The sequence below is a fragment of the Lithobates pipiens genome, unplaced genomic scaffold (genome assembly GCF_037356315.1).
Source record: "Lithobates pipiens isolate NorthernLeopardFrog02 unplaced genomic scaffold, aLitPip1_a1.2 Scaffold_19, whole genome shotgun sequence".
In the NCBI taxonomy this organism is placed as follows: domain Eukaryota; kingdom Metazoa; phylum Chordata; class Amphibia; order Anura; family Ranidae; genus Lithobates; species Lithobates pipiens.
Window position 1 is genome coordinate 223786180 of NW_027507764.1, and position 25880 is coordinate 223812059.

Here is a 25880-nt window from a genome sequence, read left to right on the forward strand (position 1 = left end):
GACAGCCAGCAGACTCTGAATATATCCCAGAATAGTAGTCACTCAGATTCAATCTACAGCAGCAGCAACGGTATTCATGCTGTAGAGTCTATAAAGCTATCTGGCTGCCATTTTCTTCCCTGTGCCGAGTGAGGGCAGAACATTCAGAGTCTGCTGGCTGAAGAAGGGAGGCGCTGGTGCTGAATGGATGTGTGTCATGTCCTACGTCTCTTTTGCCATTGTGTTAATGTGCCTCTGTTCCCCTCAGTGCCAAAAGGAAGTAAGAATCTTTTTATATTATTGAGGGTTTAGAAAGGGTTATAAACAAGTAAAAGGATTGAGCCAGCAACTCTGTAGTCTATATAGTGATTTATTGGTTGGTTACATGAAGTTAATTGTCACTTCATGTAACCAACCATTAAAATCGCTATATGGACTACAGAGTTACCGGCTCAATCCTTGTACTTGTTTGTGCTGTGGTGTGTGTAAGGTGTTCGTCTTCTAGATTCCCCTGGATAGCCTAGGCTGGAGTGGCTTAATGGAGGTCCCAAACGCCGGCGGTTAATCAATACACATACACTCCATTTGTACGTGGTGAAGATTACAAGGTTTAATGGGAGAGTGGACCTTCTTTTATATGGTATTTACAAAGCCCTGCCCAGTGAGTTTCACATACATCAACAATTTAACTCATGACATTAGCTCTTTCCTGAAATGTAAGTTAAAGGTTATCTCCTGACAGTTTTTTTCAACATCTACTGACTGACCATATTCTTGCGTAACCAGTCCTTATCTTAGCTTTGTCTCTCAGCAATGTATAGAAAACGAAACTACAGACAGATGCTCTGTCATCTAGTCACGTTATTTTGTACATAGTATGTTACGTACGCAATTCTGATACCTATTGAAATGCAAGCCTAAGCATATTGGTACTTGACTTAGTATTTCAATAGGTATCCCCTTATAATCCTCCCTTTGATCATTCTGTGATTTACATAATGATCATTCCTTTTCTAATTTAATAGCACAGGCTTCATACTCCGAACCCTCGTGCTCTTGGTTTTTATACCATACCGTTGGACCTTTAACAATGGAAGTGAGTTTCAGATCCTCCGGAGCGGCCGTGTTTCCCTTTTTACATAAACATTTGATTATCTTATAACAGGCATATAAAAATAGAATGAAGAGAATCACAGTGACAATTGTCATGGCAGCATTTCGGAGCCAAGATATTAATCCCCCAAAACTAAAACTGCTCGAGAAGGGATCCCAGTTTTTTCCTATGTTCCGTGCCTCTTTCTGTAGTTTATTTACCTCTTCCCTGTGTTGGGCAATAACGTCATAGTAGTCTGGGACTTCGATGCTGGTATTATGAATCCAGGTACAGCACTCATAATCCTCAGTAGTCTCACAGAGGCCAGTAAGGGCTGCACTCATACTTTCTATGGCCAACTCATGTAGTTCTAGTTGCTTCCTAATTGCCCTAGTTTCTAGATTTAGTTTGGTTATATCATCAGAATTTTCCTCCAGAATCTCATCAATTATGCCAGTGTAATTATTTAATCTTTTCATTAGGTCAATTCCCCATCCTGTCCAGGAAGGGAACCATGCCCAGGCCATATCTTTTTCTAAACACAATTCTCGTTTATTACGGTGTCTAAGGGGGTATCTAGGATGCATGCTAGCTTCAAGGAGGTGACTTCCCTTGTTATCCCCTAATACCCCCATGATAGGAACCAGGGCTGCAAGGTAACACCACCCCTGGGGTTTGGTTGGGATCCAGGGGTGACAGAGTTTGCCGCAGCATATATATATGGTATTTCCTAGAGCTAGGGGCCGTTTATGGAACACGTTCCTAAGAGTATCAGAAAGGCCAGAGAGTATCAGAATTGACATTAATTGGTGTATTGTAGACTTAGTACTGGAGCTAAGGAAGTCTAAAAAGGTGGCATTTAGGGTGGGATCTGAAGTATGGAAGAAAGAAGGACTGTTAAGCGATGTCATCGAAATGTTAAGTTTTGCTTGTTTGCAAACCTCGGCTCCATCTGTGGTGTTTCCCAGTCGGAAACACCAGTCTGGGAAGTGGCTTCTACCTATAATTTGGAAAGTGAGGGTTTTATTTGGAAGGGTCCTAGTAACATTCGTTAGGACAATAGGGGGTGTTCCATTAAGGAGGGGGGTAAAATTCAAGGGGACTGCCATGAGAGGGATTCTAGCTGTACTGGGATGTAGCTTGCTGCAGATCCAGCATTTCTCAAAACCGGATTTTTGAGCATAGCTATATTTGAATTTTAGTAATAACATCTTGTCAGTCAGTCCCTTAGGTGACTCATTAACGGGTATAATACTTCTAATATGTCTTTGGCCGGGGGTATTATTCATCTTAGGGGGTCCACATATCCCTTTTAATAGACCTAAGTCTTCTGGATGATATATACAGTTGGCTATAAACCATGTGGGCAGGAATACAAGTAGTACCAGACTACCCCAGAGGCATACAGCCTTCCCTGACACTGAAGGTAAAAACATTTCTACAAGTTCTTATGCTTGTCCTTCTTCTTCGCTATCATGTAGGGTTTCAAGGGTTAATTGTCCAATGCCTTCCTGAATCTCTTGCAGTTCCGGTAGCTGTTCGGGTGGGTCGGGTTCTTCTTCAATAGGTGGGGGGTCGGGGGTTGTGGGAAGCGGTGGGCACTTTTTCAGCCTGCTGGCGTGGATCCAGGTGTTCCCCATATCCGTCAGTACTGCCGTTCTCGATACCTTTTCCACCTTCCATGGTCCTGAGAAAGTCGGTCCGATACTCTTTCTTTGTGCTAATTGTTTGATCAGCACTTTATCCCCAGGGATGAAGGGATGCGTTGGTTCTGTGGAAAGAGGAGAAAAGGTGACAGAAACTTGTTCGTTCGTTTCATGAAGCATACTTACCAGGTTTTTCACGTACATTTCCTGTTGGGAATAAATGTTAATGTCAGAGTTAGGGTCTAATGGGGGTAATTCTATATTTGCGGGGATACCCATTAGGATTTCGAAGACTTTATTCGTAAGTCTGTTAAGGGTCCTAAGGGTGGAGGTAGGTGACCGTGTAGGCCGTGTCTTTTTCCTTGGACATTGTTCTGTGCACAGGTCAGGCAGCGTTTAGTCAGAAGTTGGATTTGTTTATTCAAATTGTTTGTACAAAAAGATTTGTTATACAGGTTGTTATACAGGTTGGTTAAAGGGGCAGCTCCTATGTGTCCTGGGCCATGGAGGTATGAGAGTATGAGAATGCAACTTGCTTCAGGTATTCCCAGTACCTTCCCCTCTTTTGTCCAAAGACCCTCGGGGTCTTTGGTCAATCCTGCAGCGACCCAGAAATGAACGTCCTGGTCTGTGGCCATTGTTTGTATTTGTGCTACAATTATTTTGAAGTTGGATGAAGTGAAATGTTCTTTAAAGAAAACTGTTGTGGGGGCAGGGGGGTTAGGGGAGGAGGCGGCAGCTTGCTTTGCAGTTCTATCGGCTAGGGCGTTACCCTTGGATATTTTGCTGTCGTCCGAGGAATGGGCTTTTACCTTGATAATAGCCACTTCCTTTGGAAGGAGGATGGCCTGGAGAAGAGCCATAATATGTGTGGAATTGGCAATTAGTCTATTGTCTGCGGTTTTGAAACCTCTATTAGCCCATATCACACCAAAGTCATGCACCACTCCGAAAGCATATCTACTGTCGGTGTAAATGTTCACCTTTTTATCAGTGAATAGAATGCAGGCTCTAGTGAGGGCTTCTAGTTCAGCCACCTGAGCCGAAGAGGGGGGTAGTGGCTTGGCTTCTTTTTATATTTGTGTAGACATTTATCCCATGCATGGTAACAATCTTTTATATATTGAATATTTTCCCACTTCCCTGGAGGGTACGAATTTTTGTGGATTTGGCATATTTTACTTACTTCCTGCCAGTCTTCCTCAGTACAAGGACCATATGGCCCTGGGTCATGTATCCCCAATTGCTGACACCTTTCTCGGACTTGTGTCCAAAATGGTTCTACCTGGGGGCCAGGGATCATATTACTGACAAATTCATAGGGTGATGGGGTGGCCATGGCTTGGGTTGCTGCAGAATTCCCCATCTAGTAGTCTGGGCAGTGTGTGTCTAGTGACAGGACACAGGTGATAACACCCGGTTTGTTCAACAATCCGGTCTCTGGTCTGGGAGTAGGATCCCTGATCTTTTTTGGGGCAGATGGACTTATATAAAACTATGAAGATTTACCCTTAATATACGATGAAGGGTAAATCTTTCCTGGTGGCGGGATATACCCCTCTTACACCAAGTCTGCAAGAGAAGCCTGTAGGTCTAGTGGTCAAAAGAATCTACCTTTCATAAATGCTAAGAAAAAATAAACCTAGCGTGCAGTGTGAACAGGCGGGTGCTACCTCACTACAATCTGGTTCTTAATACTCTGTATTCATTTAACAACATTTGGGTTTATACAAACAGATATCCACTCTATATAATTATATCTTATACAACGTTAATACTCTATATACTTACGCTTGCACCTAAAGAGAAACAGACATATTTTTATAGTTTAAGATTTCAGCTTTAAAACATTACATGTACATTTATCAAGTAATCACATCATGATGCAATTTATTATTTATAGTGCACTTTTAAAAGTTCTCAAAGTGGGCGTCCATTTAGCCAATCCTTATGTCACGGGCGTATATGATACCTCCCGTGTTAGAATATAATCATGAATCTCTCTCTTAGTTTATAGTCGGACCAACCTAGTCAGACTCCTCAATACCTGCGAACCCTTTTCACCCCCCAAGGGACCAGCCTAGTCCGTTGCGAAGGCACAGTGAATATATATATATACAATTAAATTTCTTATAATGGTTGTTTGGACAGGTCAAGCATAAACGCCAATTACCATAAAAAGAGGTAAAAGGTGTAAATATGACTTACCTGTGCAAACACCACTTCTGGTACCAAAACTGTAAGGTGTTCGTCTTCTAGATTCCCCTGGATAGCCTAGGCTGGAGTGGCTTAATGGAGGTCCCAAACGCCGGCGGTTAATCAATACACATACACTCCATTTGTACGTGGTGAAGATTACAAGGTTTAATGGGAGAGTGGACCTTCTTTTATATGGTATTTACAAAGCCCTGCCCAGTGAGTTTCACATACATCAACAATTTAACTCATGACATTAGCTCTTTCCTGAAATGTAAGTTAAAGGTTATCTCCTGACAGTTTTTTTCAACATCTACTGACTGACCATATTCTTGCGTAACCAGTCCTTATCTTAGCTTTGTCTCTCAGCAATGTATAGAAAACGAAACTACAGACAGATGCTCTGTCATCTAGTCACGTTATTTTGTACATAGTATGTTACGTAAGCAATTCTGATACCTATTGAAATGCAAGCCTAAGCATATTGGTACTTGACTTAGGTATCCCCTTATAGTGTGTAAGGACACGCTGAGTCTGAGCACCTGAAAGAGGATCTTGCAAATTAAACTGGGAGTTCCGCGTTGTGTGCGCTGTCTCTCTTCAAACTTAGAAAGGGCTATAATATTAAAGATTTAGAAAGGGAATGTTGTGTTTATCTGCATAACCATTATATAGATTGTACATGTGTTGGAACTATAGTAATATTATAGTAACCAACCGAACAAAAATGTCACATGTAGATGGAAACCATATGTTATGCTTCTTTGTAAAACTTTGGTAATACTGTATTTTTATATCTTTAAACTGTAATTTTTTATGTTCTGTGTAATATTACTTTTAGGCTTCTAAAGAGTGGCGAATAATCTCCTCTTTCAACCCAGTCATCTCTGATAATCAGAACAGCCAGCCGCTGATCGAAGTTCCATTGGAAGGTGCATGCAGTCATTCCACTAGATCATTCCCTATGGATTTAGAAATGCACAAGGTATTGTACTCTGTAAAAGAGAAACTTAAAATGTTATATAGATAACCTGTTCCCGTCCGCGCTATAGCCGAACGACGGCTACAGCACAGACCTACATTGCCGGGAGGCTGTCATATGACATCCTCCCCTTTGCACGCCCGCTGAGGGGGCCTAGATTGGCCCCTTACCACGTTATCAGCTGTCAGCCAATGACAGCTAATCAAGTGATACAAACAGAAGATCGGTAATCGTTTTATTTTCTCCTCAAGCTGACATCATGAGGATAAAATAAAGCCGATCACTGGCTTCTGTGAAAGGGACATCAGCCCTGAAGAGGAAGAGGGGCACAGCCACCTGCCAGTGCATATCAGTGCCACAAATCAGTGGCACCTATCAATGCCCACCAGTGGTGCCAATCAGTCCCACCTAGCAGTGCTATCGGTGTCGCCCTATCAGTGCAGCCTCATCAGCATACATTAATAAAGACAAAAAATGACATGTCTTCAAAATTTTAAAGTTTATACTGAAAATAAAAAAAAATAGTGTTTTTTTTTTTTTTTGTTTAAAAAAAAAAAAAAAAAAAAACTCCAGTGATGATACCACCAAAATAAAGCTTTATTTGTGATTGTCATCCAAAGAGTACCCGCTCCAAAAGCTGAAAATTGGTCTTGGCAGGAGGGGGGTTTAAGTGCCCTGTAAGTAAGCGGATAAAGATACTAGGTGAGGGGGGGGCGTGGCTACCGCGCTGCTGAATGGACGCATGAGACGGTAGCTCCGCTACACCGAGAGCTAAACTCATACTCCGGAGTGCTTCCTCGACCCGATACTGGCATCCACCGAAGCTGTATCGCCTCCACATACAGCAGAGATGACCCGCAAGCGCAAAAACTTACCGCAACTGAAGAAACTACCGCAATTCTTCCCGCGGAATCCTCGAGGCCTACTCCAAGATGGCGCCGGCGCCGCCTCGCCTTCGGCCTCCAGCAGCTCCGGCTCAGAGGCTCCTACCCCGGACCACCGCTCACCTCGTGGATCCCCGGGTATGTCCACACCGCTCTCCCTCAGTCCAGCGAAGTCCAAGCCGCGGATGATGGAGGACCCTGACGCAATACAGGTTAGTGGAGAGGGGGAACGATTGGATGACACCAGGGAAATCTCGGACACCATAAATTCGTTCCCCACATCGAACCAACCGGTGTCCGACACTACCTTAAAAGACATGCTGGTCTCCCTGCGTAGCACCCTGCACGCTGACATGATGGATTGTATGCGGGGGTTCAAATCTGATCTTAATGCTGTGGACGCGCGGATCGACCATGTCAAAAACAAAATGGGCGAATTCGCCTCTACTATTAATGCAGTAGTAGATGCCCAGAACGATCAGTCGGAGGAGGTGGCGTGGCTAAAGGCTAAAGTCGCGGATTTGGAGGACAGGTCCCGACGCAACAATATTAAGCTGAGGGGCGTCCTGGAACTGGTATTACCGGCTCAATTACTCCAATATGCTCAGGAACTGATAGGGGCCTTCCTACCGGACCTGCCTGCCTCAGATCTGGCGATTGACAGAATTCATCGCCTTCCAAAGCCGTCGCACCTCCCGGACAACATTCCGAGAGACGTTCTGCTGAGGGTCCACTTTTTCCAGGTCAAGGAGAAATTTACTTTCGCTTTCCGTACCAATAAGCAACCCCCGGAACGATACGCCAACCTCCAAGTCTTCGCAGACTTGTCGCAGCACACCATGCAGAGGAGGAAAGCTTTGCTTCCCATAACTAAAGCACTTCGCAACCATGCCATTGTTTATAGATGGGGATTTCCTTGTAAGCTTACTATCTCCAGGGAAGGTCATACAACGGTGATTGACAACTTAGAGGATGGTCTGGAGCTACTCAAACAGTGGAACATTCTCCCCGTACAAGCTGACTCTGCTCCGGCCTCTCTATCAAAAATCTCATCGCCAGACAACTGGCAGGTGGTGTCACGCAAGAAGAAAAGTCTGAATCGCAACAATTGAAGCACCCGGACCTTTTTTTGTTTGTCTGAATACTACTTCTTTTCATGCTGTTGCTCTCGGTACCTGCGGACCTTTATGAACGTTGGTGTTTCCCCCCAGTTATATGATGGGCAGGATCACTGCCTACAGATTCCATGCTGAATCGTTTTTTTTACCTTCGTGGCTTAAGCCTACACTCTGGATTTCTAATTTTTTCTTTATTTGTGTTGCTTCTTTTTCCCTTTTCTACTATGCTACTTCTCCCCCCTGGACCCCACCCCTCCTTCCCATGAGATGGACTCTGCGATGCTCTGGATGTGTCAGCCAGAGATGTGGTACCAGATTGACCAGGACGCCTACACGTCTTCCGCATGTCTCTACAATCAAGAAAGGTATGAGGACTAACATACTCATCATACACTCCTGCTCTCGATGGTTAAGATAGTTTCGTTTAATGTGCATGGGTTAAATCACCCAGCCAAAAGAGCATCTGTTTGGAAAGAAGCTCAGAAGTTGAGGGCAGATGTACTTTGTCTACAAGAATCGCACTTTTTAGCTAGTAACCCACCGCCCTTTCGCAACAAGCATTTCCCACATCTGTTTATTGCATCTGCCTCACAAAAACGTAAAGGTGTGGTGATAGCTATCAGAGACTCGATTGCTTTTTCACACATCCTCACCATATCCGATCCTGAGGGCAGATATATAATTTTAATAGGTTCTCTTAATAATAAGATCTACACTATTGTGAACCTCTATGCTCCCAATTCCCACCAACTTAGATTTCTCAAAAGACTGCTGACCAAAGTTAGAGAAGTGCGACAAGGAGCTCTGGTGATGTGTGGAGATTATAACATAACTGTGGACTTCCGAATGGACACGACCACCAGATCTCGTCGACCTCTTCCCTCCCTGCGGCGCTTACTGCAGGAGGAGGGGTTGTATGACGTCTGGAGGTGTCAGCACTCTACTGAGAGGGATTATTCTTTTCACTCCTCCAGACACAACATGTATTCAAGAATTGATATGATTTTGGTAGATAGATTTCTGTTGCAAGCAGTGTCCTCCTCCGCCATACACGGTATCTCTTGGTCTGATCATGCACCCATATCAGTAGTGGTGGCGGAGGGGAACACTCATACTGTGTCTGGGATCTGGAGGGCGAGTGCTGGCATATTTGGTTCACATGAACAAATGGTAGAAGTTCATAAGAGTCTCAAAGAATTTTTTGTAACTAACACTGGTTCGGTTAACGACCCAATAACTCTTTGGTGTGCACATAAGGCCTTCATAAGAGGCATCTTACTGCAAGCTAGTGCTAGACTTAAAAAACAGAGGTCTCTTAGGCTTGACCGAATTCTAACTGATATTGACTCACTAGACAGTCAGAACAAGATAACCCCTTGCCCCAAGACAGCCCATAGGCTAGACGCTCTTCGATCTGAACTCAGACTTTTGCTCCTAGAAGACCACAACAAATTTGTCCACTACCTTAGATTGACTCATTACTCGGCGGGTAATAGAGCAGGTAAACTTTTGGCCCAACGTTTAAGAGAGCAGAGGACTAGAACTACTATTCCTTACTTAATTAACTCTTCAGATAGCAGCAAGATATATAATCCTAAAGACATTGCTGATTCCTTTGCCAGGTATTATTCCTCATTGTATAATATCAAAACAGACTCCAATACCCCACAACCAACAGAAGCTGACATTCAGGCCTTCCTTGATGGTGTCTCACTACCCAAGCTCTCGGAGGAGCAACTTTCCACTTTAAACGCCCCTATTTCCCAGGCGGAGATACAAAAAATCATTAGAACACTGCCATCGGGCAAATCTCCTGGCCCTGATGGTCTTCCTGGCGAATATTATTCCAAATTCGGCGAACTTCTAACCCCAACGTTACAAGAAATTTATTCGCAGGCGATTACCTCCTCTTCTTTCCCCTCAGAAATGTTAGGTGCCTATGTTGTCACCATACCTAAACCAGGAAAGTCCCCGGATACCCCAGCCAATTTCCGCCCAATTTCGCTTCTCAATACAGATGTAAAAATTTATGCTAAAATTCTGGCTCATAGACTATTGCTTATTTTGCCCACTCTTGTAAATCCCGACCAAGCAGGATTTACAATTGGAAGGCAAGCTTCCGATGCGACTAGACGAGTGATCGATGTTGTCTGCCACGCGAGGGCCTGTCGGACGCCTTCTCTGCTCCTCTCTTTGGATGCGGAGAAGGCGTTCGACAGGATACATTGGGGATACATGAAATCTGTTCTGGGTAAATTTGGATTCCAAGGCCCTATTCTGTCCGCAATTTTAGCTCTCTACTCCACTCCTTCTGCAAGGGTCTATACCTCTAGCATCCTATCCCAACCTTTTACTATAACAAATGGTACCCGACAGGGGTGCCCATTGTCCCCCTCCATCTTCAACTTGTTGATAGAACCCCTGGCGGAAAAAATTAGAGCCCATCCAGACATCCATGGTTTTGCTTTTAGGGGGAAGACACACAAAATAAATCTATTCGCGGACGATATAATCCTCTTCCTTACATCCCCAACGTTTTCCTTAATACACACTCAGCGCATTCTGGACCAATTTAGTAATATCTCCTACTATAAAGTCAATGACTCTAAGTCCCTTATCCTTCCCCTTGATATCCCATCACAAACTATGCTTAAACTACAAAAATCTTTTCCGTATTCCTGGAAGAAAGACAGCATAACATATTTGGGCCTGCAGATTACGGCAGACCCTAACAGATTAGCTGATGCCAACTATTCCTTACTACTTCAAAAATGAACCTCGGAGACCAGACGCATTTCTAAAACGGAACTAACATGGTCAGGACGCCTAGCCTCTTTCAAAATGTTACTGCTCCCACAGATCCTATATGTATTTCGCACATTACCAATACCTATCAAACCCATGTACCTTAGGTTACTTAACTCCCTTCTCAATGGGTATATCTGGCAGCAGAAGAAACCTAGGTGCGCTAAAGGCTTACTAATAAAGCATAGAAAGGTGGGAGGCATGGGTTATGTGGAGCTCCAGGACTATTTTAAGGCGGCTCTGCTCACCCAACTAGCCACTTGGTTCCACAAAAAAACGTCTATCCCTTGGAGGGATATTGAGCAGTCTATGTCCCCGACAGGAGACCTCCCCTCTTTGCTCTGGCTTGATAGGCTAAGGCCCTTTAATCTGAGACAACTACCGCTGACGATCCAGGCCTCTCTTTGGGCATGGAGGGACCTCGGGCGGGTCGAGCCTGTGGAGGGGGGAACATTGGAGGTCCCCATAGATATTGATCTACTTGGTAGAGCTATCCCTGGTCTTACTACTCACACCTGGAGGCTCAAAGGTATCAAATTTCTCTCTGACCTGTTCTGTGATGGTCAAATCAAAGACTTCAAAACGTTGCAAGATGAATATGGCTTAGAGAGGGGTGAACTATATAGATACGGTCAGATCTCACACTTTCTACGCTCCGTGCCCACAGCCCGAATTCTCATGTATGCAGATGTCTGGAAGTTTTATACAAACAAACTCACGCTAGTAAAAGGGGTTTCGTTTTTCTATGGCATCCTCCAGCACAAAAATGTATTTATCAAATCCTCCCCATATTTAAAATGGGAGGGAGACCTGGGAAGGGTATACTCACTGACACAGTGGCATCAAGCCATCAATTCGATCTATAAGGCATCCCGCTGTGTTAACCACTGGGAATTACACCAAAAGATAACATTGCGGTGGTACCTTACCCCATATAGATTGTCTAAATTTTCCGAAGGGATTTCTAATCTGTGCTGGAGGGGCTGTGGAGAGGTGGGTTCACTCAAGCATATTCTTTGGTCATGTAGGCACTTGACTAGTTTTTGGAAAAGTGTATTTAGATTGTTATCCTCCCTCACAGGGATTATTTCCCCCTCCGATCCAGGTTTAGCCTTATTGAATTTGGGCATTGAGAAGTATCCCCCCCAGTATAAAACGATAGTGACGCATGTTCTTCTAGCCGCCAGATCACTTATAACTCGAAAATGGAAAACGGATGCTGTTCCTTGCCTTTCTGAAGTCATTACTATTGTGAAAACCAATTGTATATATGAAACGTTACTACTTTCTAGGTTAAGTAAGAATATGAACCGTACAGATGCCTGGAAAGCATGGAAAATTAAATACCATTAATCGGTTTCCACACTCATAACATATTAGAAACATCGGGTCCATCTCAATTCCTCCTATCCTCACTCTGCCCTTCCTCTTTCCCTTTCTCCTTACCTATCCCTTTCCCCAAAGCTACTTTCTGCCTATCTTAGTTTAAAGTCTCTCTCTTTCTTTCTCTTCTGCCTGATCTTTCTGTTCTTCTTCGGGTTTTTCTTCTTCACAGTTCTTGGTTCTATTTAGATCCTACTTGCCCTCTCTTCATTCTCGAACCACTCACAATATGCATACTCTGAAGGGGCTTAGTTATAAGTTGCAATTTGCTATCTTAGGAACAGTCTGACTAGTTGTATGTTGGAAGATTACATTATTGCGCTTCCTGTTTTTCATACAGTATAAGATCTGTAAATCTGTGTATGGTATAGCACTATTGTAATTCCTATCATATACAAAATGTCCATAACTGTCTATTTTCTATGTTTGTGAAAATTTCTAATAAAAACTAAATTGAAAAAAAAAAAGATACTAGGTGAGGTGTAAAGATAGAAGCCTGAAAGGCCGCGCATAATACTACGTACCAGTTGAATGTAAGGACCGGACCATACAAAATTAGCCTAAAGTGTAACTGCACCTTCCCAGTCTTGAGAAATTGGCTGTGTTGCAGGGTTGCCAACCCCCAATTACTTTTTCTTTTACTGGCAAAACATGGAACATTTCCTGACTGAACACATTTTTTTTTTACTCACAAATGTGACAGAAAAGTCTATTATGAACCAAGACAATCAATATTTAAAGGCTAAATTCGCCTTTTAAGGGAATAAGTATAAATGCACATATTTTTGTAGAGAAAAACACGGGTGCTTGCAAAGCATTGCACCCTGTGATCAGTGGATCACTGGTGCCGTGTCAGACTTCTTCAGACACTTCCATCTTTTTCAGGTAGAAAGCTGAAGGAAGTATCAATGGACTACGATTGCGCTGATGGGGGTTATGGGTTGGGGTACACATAAGCGTCATTAATAGGGGGCTATTGAGTCTGGAGCCCTGAGTGTCTAAGCGAGAAGTAGCAGCGGTGGCCACATTTTACTTTTGGTATAATGCGCGGGGAGTCAGGACCGATCTGATCCTGAGCAGGGCCAGCTGGTGTCACTATTCATAAGGCAGTATAGGTGTCTTATTATGCCAGGGGAACAGATATGCGGGGGGGGGGGGGGGGACAGAGAGGAACTGATATGCGGGGGGGGGGGGGGAGGGACAGATGTGCAGGGGGGTACAGAGAGAAACTTGTGTGTGTGTGTGGGGGGGGGGGTGTTACAGTGAGGACCAGAGGTGTGGGGGGTCTACATTGGAGAACAGAGGTGCTGGGGGGATACAGTGGAGAACCAGAGGTGGGGGGGATACATTGGAGAACAGAGGAGGGGCTGGGGGATACAGAGGGGCTGGTGGGGGATACAGTGGAGAACAGAGGTGCTGTGGGGTTGTAGAAGGGAACAGTCATTCAGGGTAGTACAATGATGAAAAGGTGTGCAGGGGACTACAGTGATGAAGCAATTGTGGTAAACTGATGTGTGAAAATACAGGAATTGGGGTGATCTGAGGTGTGCAGGTTCAAGTTCACCTTTGTAAAAAAATAATAATGAATGCAGATCTTTTTGTAGGTAAAAAAATGTTTATTATTATTTTTACTAGGAGACTGTAAAGCATTGTCAGTGTATCTACCTGCTCGTATGGACAGGCAGTTAGTTAGCTACCCAGGTGAGTGTATGTATGCATGTATGTCAGGTAAGTAGGTCAGTGTATGTATGTCAGGTAGGTAAGTCAGTGTAATGGTCTGTGTCAGGCATGTGAGTTTAGTGGTCAGCATTGAAGGGCACTGGTAAGCCAGGCAGCAACCGGCAAGTGAGCTTACCCCCCCGCCACACTGCCCAGCCCCCAAAAAAAGCCCACGCCACATACACACATTCCCCCCTGCTGTTGCCGGCCTTGGACTTTGGGCTGCAGCTTCTGGCCTTTTTGCCACCTAGCAACGCCCATGGGGGTACGGGTTGAACATATAACATGTCCCTAACGGCAAACTTAGCCTTTATTTAAACCAGGGGTCTCATACTGGTGGCCCTCCAGCTGTTGCAAAACTACAAGTACCATCATGCCTCTGCCTGTGGGAGTCATGCTTGTAACTGTCAGCCTTGCAAGGCCTCATGGGGCTTGTAGACCCCTGAACATTGTAAACATTGACAATATTAACAATACTCATAACAAGTAATCTGCCTGGCTTTACAATTAAAAAGTCTAAATTGCATGCCAAAATATGAGCAAGACTAGGATTATGAAAGACGAGGGGTACTCTAGAAAAGAAAAACAAGTTCTATATTGCCATTAGCAAGCACGTTACGGCAAACGATGGGCACAGCCGCTGGAAGGGTCATAAAAGGCGATTGAACAGAATCTTGATCTGCTGTATACACTGTACACATAGAACACAGTCCTTGTAGCCACAAAAAAATGAATTACTACGCTAAAACTGACAGCCTCACGGACACAAATAAACCTCAGGACAAAGGATCTCTTTTTTTTTTTTTTTTTTTTATTAAACATTTCAATTACATATGTTTTTATGCACACAGGATATTTTTATCTTACTGAGCCTACCTTAACCACCTCAATACAGTGCACTTACACCCCCTTCCTGACCAGACCAATTTTCAGCGCTCTCACAGTTTGAATGACAATTACTCAGTCATCCAACACTGTACCCATATTAAACTTGCGTTCTTTTTTCCACACAAATAGAGCTTTCTTTTAGTGGTGTTTAATCACTAGTGGGTTTTTTACTTTTTGTGCTATAAATAAAATAATACGTAAAGTGTGTGAAAAAAATGCCTTTTTCTTTATTTCTGTCATCGTGTTATTTCTGTCATAAATTTTTGCTAATTAGTCATTTTTCTTCATAAATTTTGGCCAAAATGTATACTGCTACCTATCTTTGGTAAAAAAATAACCCACATTAGTGTATATTATTTGGTCTTTGTGAAAGTTATAGTCTAAAAACTATGGTGCCAATCGCTGAAAATTGATCACATCTGATCAGGCCTTTAGTACATCAGATGTATCTCATTTATTGAGACACTAACAAGTCAGGAAAGTACAAATACCCCCCAAATGACCTCTTTTTACAAAGTAGACATTCCAAGGTATTAAGTAAGTAGCATTGTGAGTTTTTTTAAGTTGTCATTTTTCCCACAATTCTTTGCAAAATGAAGATTTTTTTTTTATTATTATTTTTTTTTACAAAATTGTCATATCAGGTTATTTCTCACACACAGCATATGCATACAACAAATGACACCCCAAAATACATTCTGCTACTCTTCCCGAGTACGGCGATACCACATGTGTGAGACTTTTACACAGCCTGGCCACATACAGAGCACCAACATTGATGTAGTACCTTCAGACGTTCTACAAGCAAAAATTACGCATCTCATTTCTCAACCACCTATTACACTTTTGAAGGCCCTGTAGTACCAGGACAATGGAATTTCCCATAAAATGACCCCATTTTGGAAAGCGCGCATTCCTTGTTTAAACGGGAGGCCATCATATGACGGCCTCCCACCACAATAGGTGTGCCGCCTGGCCGTCATTTGACAGCCGGCGGTCAGCAACTAATTAAAGAAGAATTTCAATAAAACATGTAACTGTTGAGACAATGGATAATGGATACCTTGGTCAGGTCTATGTATAGAGTACAGAGGTCAGTAGTAAGTAGCAAACAAAACAGCATATATGGTGCAGCAGTCAGGATGAGTGCCACATTCACATCAGAGTCCTCCTTTACATTAAAGTCCCCAAATTCCCCTATTCATCAAAATCCCCAAAGTCCCCTTTTATGTGAGAGGCCCCAGAGTGCCACCACCTTAAATCAGAGTCATTACAGTTCCCCCTTACATCAGTGCCTGGCTAGAGTGCCCCTCTTACACATGCATGCAACGCTGGTGGGAAAAGGCTTTAAAGAAAAACCCGGACCAGCACCGGAACTGTGCATGCGCAGTTAAGAGACTATGACAAGGGGAATTTTATGGGCACTTTTATCCTGTCCACAGACAGAAGACCAGATCAGAGTGGGGGGTGTTGGGAGAGAGAGAAAGGGGTGAGAGAGAAAAGAGTTAGAGGGTAAATATGAAGGAGGTGAGGGAGAAGGGGAGAAATTAGAGAAAGTCGGGAGGGGGGTTTAGATAAAAAGGGGCGAGAAGGGGGTGAGGAGAAGGAAATAGGGGGGGTGTGAGACGAAGAGAGATGAGTTGGGGGTAGGCAGAGAGAAAGGAGAATGAGAGGGGGAAGTGTGTGGGGGAGGAGGGGACAAAGCTAGAGAGAGGGGCAGAAACGCAGAGGAGGGGGGAAGAGAGAGGAGAAAGGGGGTGGGGGGGGAGAAAGAAAGGGGGGGGAAGGGAGGAGAACACCTGACACCTCTTCAGCCCCCTGCATCTACTTTTACCCAGTGTAGACTGCTTATTGACCAACATATCTGTTTGCAGCAGTCTCCCGCCAGACAAACCCAGCAATTAATGACAACACAATGCTTCTACAGCTCTTCACAAACGCTCTGTCCTTGCAAATTTAAAAGAAGTTAAAGGATTAAATCGCCTAAGCCTTCTGAGTTATTTATAGGTGGATCCTGGTGGGATGAGTAAGCACTTGTATTTTTATGTGTTCTACGTATATATGTAATCTGTTCACAGGGGCAGCCATGCAGCAGAGGGAAAGCCTTCGCTAGAGGCATGGTGTGATTTTTCCAGATGTTCCCCAATAAGCAACTTATCGAGCCAGATGTCACTCTTATTGTGCCTGATTTTGCATGCTTTTTCTCTCTCGTGACTTCCAACAGGTCACTGTCTTCTCATATTCAACCTGTGCCTTGCTGCTCCTTATGTGGTTCCAACCATCTCTGCACTTATAAACTCTCTGCAGTCATTGTCGGTTCCCAGTCTCCCCTTACATTAGATCCCTGATCCACCTTGCAGGTTCTCCTTACTGCAGACTCCCAGTTCCATTCTCTGCAGGACAAAGGGAGGTAGAGCTCTAGAAGATGGAGCATGTCTGGAGGAGGTAGTTGTGTCCTCCTCCATTCTGAATGCTGGGGCCTGTGCATGCATGTCATTTGTAGCTAGGATGTAATTTTGACGATGGGGGACTGTGGCCAGCAATGCTGCAAGCGGGATTTGGGACTAGTTGCCAGTGTAAACCACAGGGGAAAGTCAGCCTCTGTATTTTTACAAACCATTTTCTCCTATCCACGGACATTTACGGATGAGAGAAATTAGGGCGTTTGTTACAAACTGTCTGTAAATGTATGGACAGTTGGCAACCCTGCTGTGTTATCAGCATCACACAACCACTTGTCAAGATCATCTCAGCCAGACCTGTGCATACATTCTGAACTCAGGCAGTCCTATGGACATTCCAGAGCTTTTCATTGGATTGATTAAGAGTGCAGAGCACATAATAAGCTTGGGTCCAGCCATGATGATTTTGATAAGTGGCTGTGCAGAGCTAATGAGGTCCCAAATCTAATATTTTAATATGTTATGAGATCAGAGACAGGGAAGTAAATGATTTGGGGGGGGGGGGTACAAAATAAGTGAAATTGCACGAAAGATGTAGTTTCTCATTAAGTCAGGTTTTACAAATGTATAAATGATTTCATTATTGTTGCACCCTAAGCTAATCTCAAATGTAGAATAAAAGTATTGGTGATATTTTTATTTGGCTTATGTGATAGCCATATAAGCAAACATTACTGCTCACTTCTGAAAATGCTATCTGCTTGACTTTCAGCCGTTCTTATTTTACAGGCTTATTGGTTACATAATTGTTTTGAGTCTGTAAATATACTGAAGACAGGTACAGCCAGGCAATTATCAGTTTGATGTCAGAAATGACAGCCTAGTCATATCTTTAAAGGGGCTGTAAAGGTAAACATTTTTTCACCTTAATGCATTCTATGCATTAAGATGAAAAAACATCTGACAGTGCCCCCCCCCGTTTTACTTACCTGACCCCTCAAAAGCCCCGCGCTGGCCTCTGACATCATCTTCTAATTGGCTAGAGGGGATGGATTGAAAGCAGCGCAGCCATTGGCTCGCGCTGCTGTCAATCACATCCAATGACGCGGGGTGCGGGGCCGAATGATACAGTGAGTGGCTATAGCCACCGGCTGTGTCACGGGAGCGCGCCCGCAAGTACTTCTCACCATGCGAGGGAGCTCGTATGAACGTGAGAAGTACTTGCGGGGGAGAGCCGAGGCAGCAGCTGGGGGACCCCAGAAGACCAGGTTCGGGGCCACTCTGTGCAAAGCGAGCTGCACAGTGGAGATAAGTATAACATATTTGTTATTTAAAAAAAAAAAAAAAAATTCCCTTTACAACCACATTAAGCACATATTTTCTTTAACGTTCACAGCTTTACATGACAGAACATTCATTTTATTGTCAAATCCGGTCTGTAAACTCGTGGACTTGGATCAGAATTTTTCTGTTTGAAGATATAATAACAAATGACATTTAATTTTGTTTCATGTAAATTAAAGTTTACTCATTATTTTTCCTAAACTATATAGTAGTTAACATTGTGTTAATACAATATATTCTATAGATTCTGAATGGGGAACTGAAGCAGTTGTATACAGCTATCACAAGAGCCCGAGTAAATTTATGGATCTTTGATGAGAATCTGGAGAAGCGGGCACCTGCTTTTGAATATTTCTTGAAAAGCGATTTGGTCAGTGTTGTTCGGACTGATGACAGTAAAGGTAAACTGACAGGGTTTGTCATTTTGGATTATCAGTTTTCTTTTGTATTGTGTATTTGTAATGTATTAAACAGTAGTATACTGTATGTGTGTGTGTATGCATGTGTGTATATACAGTGTATGGTTATAGGTGGCCAGACCAATTCTTGTTTTATCATTTTATATTTTTATTTTATATATTTATAGCTATGACAGTTTGTAATTGTTGGCCAATTTTTCATTCACGGTTTGGGGAACAGGCAGAAACAGAAAATGCAGTTAAAGCAGAGCTCCACCCAAAAGGGGAAGTCACCCCCTGCTCCTCTTGAAGAATTGGCACTTTTGAGGAGCGGGTACTCGATGTTGGCAGGTATAGACTCCGCCCATCAAATTCTCCTCCCCCTCTCCTTGCAGTCTTTTGGGACACGTGACAGGTCCCAGAAGACTGCCTGTCTATTCGCGATGCGTCGCGCCGCTCATGCATGCGTAGTGGGCACCCGAATGTGAAGTCGCAAGCTGTCACTGCCGGGTGCCCATGGTGAAGATGCCGGCTCCAAAGAAAGAAGACAGCAGGGGAAACCGGCAGGGGTGAGCACACTGCTGTATCGTGGGACAGGTGAGTGGCTCTCAGCAGCTACAGGTTTGTAGTTGCTGACTTTTATTTTAGGGGACTGGAACTCCTCTTTAAAATCACACCTTTTAAAGGAGTTGTAAAGGAAGAAGGTTTTTTTATCTTATTGGATTCTATGCATTAAGATAAAAATCCTGTGTGTAGCAGCCTCTCCAGTACCCCTAAATGACTTACCTGAGACCCATCTTTCTCCAGCGATGTCCACGAATGTCTAAGCTGTTCGGAACACTCCTCCTGATTGACTGAGACACAGCAGTGGCACCATTGGCTTCCGCGGCAGTCAGTCAGTCAGCCAATCGGGGAAGAGGGGCAGGAGAGAGTCAGGGGTCCATGTCTGAATGTATACACAGAGCTCTGACTTGGCTCGGGTGCCCCCATAGAGCTGCTGGCTGAAGGGGCACTCTATAGGAGGGAGGGGCCAGGTGCAGCAAAGAGGGACCCGAGAAGAGGAGGATCTGGGCTGCTCTGTGCAAAACCAACTGCATAGAGGTGGGAAGTATAACATGTTTGTTTTCGTCTTTTTAAAACAAACCTTTACAATCATGTTAATGTAATAGCAAAAATAACAGTTCAGGAACCTAGTCAAAAACTGAAGCCAGAGCGGGTAATAAGACGAGTAGGATCATGGCATTGTCAGGAGCCAAAAATCACTCAAGGGCATGGACGGAATGAGCAAAGCTGTTTAAATATCCAAAAGGGGCTGGCTGTAGGCTGGACTAATGAGGCAGGTAATGGTAACCAGGTGAGTCACTGTGGAAACAATAACAACAAAAAAGTGGCTCGTAATTAACAGCTGAGCAGCCTCTGAGCACTGAAAGATAAGAGCTGCTAGAAAATAGCAGGAGTCCAGCCTGGACAGGAACCCAAAATTCCAATCCACATTTTGGAGCTCAATATAATCAAAATGGCTCTGCTACACAGGACCCCCTTTATTCAAGGACACCCAATCAGGGTGAATCGGCCAATGCTACAGTTGTGGCCTACATCATTCACCCAGGGAGTACCAGGAATCCTGTAGCCTCGAAGAAGGCAAGCCTAATTTCATCAATGGGGAAATGCTGTCCAGTGATCTCTGTTGCTCATATCCCCGGAGTGGTCAGTTGGAAGCCTACTTACCTCAGTCTTAATTGCCTGGACCAAGGGGAATGGTCCCTTCACCCTGACATCTTCAACCTAATATGTGAGACGTGGATATCCTGGCCTCCAGGTTCAGGTTCAGCATCAAGTTATTGCGGTTTGTGGCCTGGATCAAGGATCTTCTAGCCCTGGCATTGACACTTTCCCTGGACTCAGTTCAGGCTAACCTGTACCTTTCATTTAGTGTGTTTGCAAAATAGAGCAAAAGGTAGAACCTGTGATTCTGATTGCACCAAACTGGCCCAGAAGAACCCACTACACAAACCTCTTTAGACCGACAAACCTCTTTACACGACAAGGTCTTACATTCAGCTTGCCAAATGCTCAGACAAGTTTCCTTCAGCATTAAGGTGATCCTCCACTTTCTATGGTGGAGAGAGTATACCTTTTGGACCCCCCTGGACAGTTTGAATCCCAGATGCTTGAGTACAGGATGTGGTACAGTGCATCCGGAAAGTTTTCACGGCGCTTCACTTCCCCCCCCCCCCCTTTTTTTGTGTTACAGCCTTATTCCAAAATGGATTAAATTCATTATTTTCCTAAATTCTACAAACAAATACCCCATAATGACAATGTGAAAGTAGTCAGTTTGAAATCTTTGCAAATGTACATAAGTATCCACAGTCTTCAGTACTTTGTTGAAGCACCTTTTGGCACCAATTATGGCCTCAAGTCTTTGAGTATGATGCTACAAGCTTAGCACACCTAATATTTTTGGGCAGTTTCTCCTATTCTTTGCAGGACCTCACAAGCTCCATCAGGTTGGATGGGGAGCGTCAGTGCCCAGCCATTTCTCTTTCGTTCACTGACTGACACAGTTCCTTTATTCTTGACCATAGGGTTGTTACACCACCTTCAGGAGAGGACTAGGCAGAACATGTTAACATGTACAAAAACAGAACTTTATAGTTCCGCGGTCCCTTCAGTAAATATCCTCCAGCCTGCTTCCTGCATACCTTGCTGTATGGGCTGCTGAGCTTCCTGCAGCTCAGTTTTTTTCTGCCTAGTAAAGGAGATGGACATAGGAACCCTGCAGGACCATCAGATTATTTTGCTAAAGTTTGCCCTTTGCGCAAGATTTTTAGATCTATTAACAGCCGGCTGGGTGGCAGGCTGGATGTCCTTATCCTTGTAGTTAGTCTCCCCAGCCTGGCCATCGAGTGGGTGCAGACCATAGCTACGCGCTGGGTCAGCCACGACATGCTCCTCAGGCTCCAGGGGCGGCCGGTGAGCGCAACGCTCCGGGGCACACATATGACCGGACTGCTGATGTCTTTGTCACAGTGTGCCATGGCCAGCAGCCACCCAGTACTGATCGGAGAGTGGGTCTGTGATGGGATGTCCCCAGCTCATCCGAATGGTAAGTACAGCTTTCCCTGCCTCAGCGGGAGGGAGCAGCTGGGCATTCCCTGGGAGGTCGATTCGGGGGTCCCTCTCTTCTCTCCCCGTCCCTATCTTCCCTCCCACCCCCCTGTGGGGGATGCTGCATGATGGGCTACTGAGCGGTGTGGGTATCTGTAGCCAGGGGTCCCCTGGGGGGGGGGGGGCTCTCACCTTGGGTGGGAGGCTGCGCTGGGTGGCTGTGCCCCTAGGTGTCTGTCGTCTCCCCGCTGGAGGTCTGCACATTCTGATCGCCATAGCCCTGTTCTGCCGCCATTTTCTGTCTTTTTTCACTGTCCTTTTCTGTGTACAGTTGTTTGGCGGCCATGTTTGGTGTGACTCAGGGAGAAGCATGGTCAGGAACCATTTTACTGTAGTTCGGCGGCCATTTTCCCTGTGATTATTTCCTTTATACTAGATGCCCGGCGACCATTTTTTTGTAGCCCAGCATGGTTTTTATGCCCAGCACTGGTCCCTGAGGCTCAGAACAGCGCAGTTTCTTCACTCTCACACCTGGGAGCTGACACAGGCATTACTAGCTGATGACGCAGAACTTGGTCAGGATGGTGAGTCCTGCGATGGGGGCCCCTCAGCCTGCAGCAGCTAAGAGGGTGGGACTATACACCCGTCCTAAGTCCCCAACAGGTGGCAGACAGGGTGGGTCAGCATGGCTTCAGAAACTGGTGTTTCTTCCCCCGAACTCCCTGCAACTGCAAGAAAATCACTAGTTGGAGCACCTATCACAGCTGTGCGTGATACCCTGAAGATCAGGATACAGCAGGTCCTTCTGCTGTAGTAGTGGTCCCTTTTGCGTCTCGTAAGCCAGCCCGTACACCTAAGGTGTTTCCGTATATGACTTATTTCGATAAGTTCATATACAGGAATGGGGGCGACTGCTACAGACCTTTTTGGTCCCAAAAATCATGGCGGTGCGTTACACCTTTGAGTAGAGCCTTCTATATAATGGTCGGCTCCTCCGGTCATGGACCCTCCAGTATAAAGTAACCACGATCCCGGTAGACAGGGTTCCTGTGTAAGAACCCCATGGGCAGGAACCAAGGCAGTGGCCCGTTCCTTATTTATGGTTGGGGGGTCAGCAATATGACCAGTACTGACCACAGCACTTGTGTCGCAGACACTTACTGAATGGGCAAAACTTTTGCACTGTGAATTGGAGAACCAGCAGTCTACTCCCATCTTTATTCAAGTACAGAGGTTCAGAATGCAATCAGTTCGCTCAGTAGTCGCTGCACCCCATCAAGGGGACTCCCTGGCGTCTTTGGACATCCAGGATGTGTACCTGCACATACCCATATGCCTCAGGCATCAGAGGGTTCTGCGAATTGCAGTCGGGGAAGCCCACTACCAGTTTGTGACTCCCCCTTTTTGGCTTGTTTCAGCACCCGAGTCTTTACCAAGGCATTGACTCCAATTTTGGCGTTGCTGAGACGACACAGGATCGCAATCGTAGGTTATCTGGACGATCTCCTTCTGAGAGCAGTTTCCGCCTCAGAATCAAAGGAGGATGTGGCGATCACCATGCAAACCCTGCAGGAATTTGGGTGGCTGTTGAACCTAAAGAAGTCGATGCTCATACCAATTCAGTACCTAGGCTTACCGCTGGACTCCATGGAAGCGAGAGTTTTCTCCCTTCAGACAAAACTGCAGACCCTCAGAGCCACGAAAAAACTATTGCTGAACCGCAGGTGGTCGTCGCTGCATTTCTGCATGCGAGTTCTGGGCCTCATGGTGGACTCCCTCGAGGCGGTACCGTACACCCGGTTTCAAACCAGAGTCTTGCAGAAGGAGATATTGACAAAATAGGACATATCTCCGTTATCCCTGGATTGGCAGATTTCAGGTGAGCCAGTCAGTTAGGGATCCCCTGCTTTGGTGGCTGAGGTCCCTGACTGGCTGGAGTGGAGTACTGGGAGTACAGTCAAGCCAGGGTCTCTGGTCGGGTGAGGAACCAGAGTTGCCGATCAATGTGCTCGAACTCCGAGCGATCAGGCTTTGCCTCTCCACATAGTCGATGAGATTATGAGGGCGTCCGATCAGGATCCAGTCAGACAATGCCATAGTGGTGGCATATGTCAATCATCAAGGAGGAACAAGAAGCTTGGCTGCAGCATGGGAGGTCACTCACATCCTTCAGTGGGCAGAGCGACATTGTACCAGCCCTATCGCCCATTTACATCCCTGGAGTGGAGAACTGGCAGGCGGATTACCTAAGTCGCCAGATGCTGGACCCAGGAGAATGAGCGCTGCATCTGGAGGTGTTCAGGCTACTGTGCCTGCGATGGGGCACACCAGACGTGGATCTCCTGGTTTTCCGTCTCAATCAGAAGGTTCCGGGATTCGTATCCAGGACAAGAGATCCTTAGACACACGTCAGACGCGCTGGTGGCTCAGTGGGGTCAGTACCGACTGATCTATGCCTTTCCTCCGCTAAAGCTACTACCACGTCTGCTTCACAGAGTGGAGACCGAGGGGATTCCAGTAATTCTGATTGTCCCAGATTGGCCTTGGCGCCCCTGGTACGCCGACCTAGTACGCTTGGTTGCGGACGCTCCCTGGCGACTACCGATGCGAGAAGACCTTCTGTCTCAAGGTCCGATTCGCCATCCTGGTTTACCATCGCTGGTTTTAACGGTATGGCAGTTGAGAGCCAGGTGCTAAGGAACCAGGACCTATCGGACTCCGGATTTTAAATATGTTGAGAGCACGGAAATCTTCTCAGAAGATATCATCGTACCTGGAAGGCATACATCTCTATGTGGGAGGAGAAAGGATGGTGTCCACGCACCTATTCCATTTCCAGGATCCTGCTGTTTCTACAGTGAGGAGTAGACCAGAAGTTGGCTTTGAGCACCATTAAAGGACAAATATCAGCCTTGGCTGTCTTTTTAGTGACGCCTGGCGTCTCCCTCTCTAGTGAGCACCTTTGTTCAGGGGGTTCGACATGTAGTTCCTCGAGTGCGTCCACCGTTACCCCCGTAGCATCTGAACCTGGTGTTATCGGCGCTTCAGAAACCGCCGTTTGAGTGAGAATATAAGAGAAATACCCTTATTGACTCTTTCCCAGAAAGGGATCTTTCTAGTAGCCATTACATCGGCCAGGATGGTTTCGGAACTGGCAGCCTTGTCCTGCAAGTCGCCGTATCTGGCTATCCATAAGGATAAGGTGGTGTTGCGTCCACAACCTTCTTTTCTGCCGAAGGTGGTTTTGGCGTTCCACATGAATGAAGACATTGTGTTACCATCTTTGTGTCCTAAACCGGCACATCCTAAGGAGGTGGCCCTTCATTCCCTGGATGTGGTCCAGGCTCTAAGGATGTATTTGTCTGCCACGGCTCCCTTTCTGAAGTCAGACTCGTTTGTTTCGGTAGCTGGTCTGAAAAAATGTATGGCGGTCTCTTCGGCTACCATTTCCAGGTGGATCAGACAGTTTGTGGTACAGGCCTACGCCTTGAAGGGACAGGTGCTCCCCTTTCCTGTCACGGCCCATTCCACCAGGGCAAATTGAACCTCTTGAGCTTTCTGACATCAAAGCCTCAGTCGCTCAAGTGTCTAAGGCAGCGACTTGGTCGTCCGTTCACACTTTTACAAAATTCTACAAGGTGGATGTAAGCGCATCGGCTGATGCCTGTTTTGGCTGCACAGTTTTGCAGTCTGCCGTGTAATGTTGCAATTGCTCTTATTTTTTTCAGTTTTTTTGATAAGAAAATACAGTTACCTTTGATTATAATGCACTGTTGCATTGTTACCCGCAAGTTCTAATGCGGATAGATAAGGTGGTGACTCCCCTGTTAGGGAGCACTTCTGGTTGTGGGTGAAGTTTTTTATGCTGTTTCCCACCCCTCGTTATGACACTGCTTGGGGACATCCCTATGGTCAAGAATAAAGGAGCTGTG

General features: G+C 45.2%; 1 protein-coding gene and 1 long non-coding RNA gene across 5 annotated transcripts in view; one reads left to right on the forward strand and one right to left on the reverse strand.

Moving 5' to 3' along the window:
* TRANK1 (tetratricopeptide repeat and ankyrin repeat containing 1) overlaps positions 1–25880 on the forward strand; it is a 389483-nt gene that overhangs the window by 236118 nt on the left and 127485 nt on the right. For all 4 annotated transcript variants that reach the window (XM_077491750.1, XM_077491748.1, XM_077491751.1 and 1 more), the window contains 2 exons: positions 5756–5899; positions 18684–18840. In XM_077491750.1, the coding sequence (XP_077347876.1) occupies positions 5756–5899; positions 18684–18840 (301 nt within the window). The remainder of the gene's footprint in view (positions 1–5755; positions 5900–18683; positions 18841–25880) is intronic.
* LOC143996600 (uncharacterized) lies at positions 564–5353 on the reverse strand. The gene is made up of 2 exons (XR_013277573.1): positions 4927–5353; positions 564–2843 (listed from the first exon to the last, which is right to left on the reverse strand). It is a non-coding gene; the product is annotated as an uncharacterized LOC143996600 (long non-coding RNA).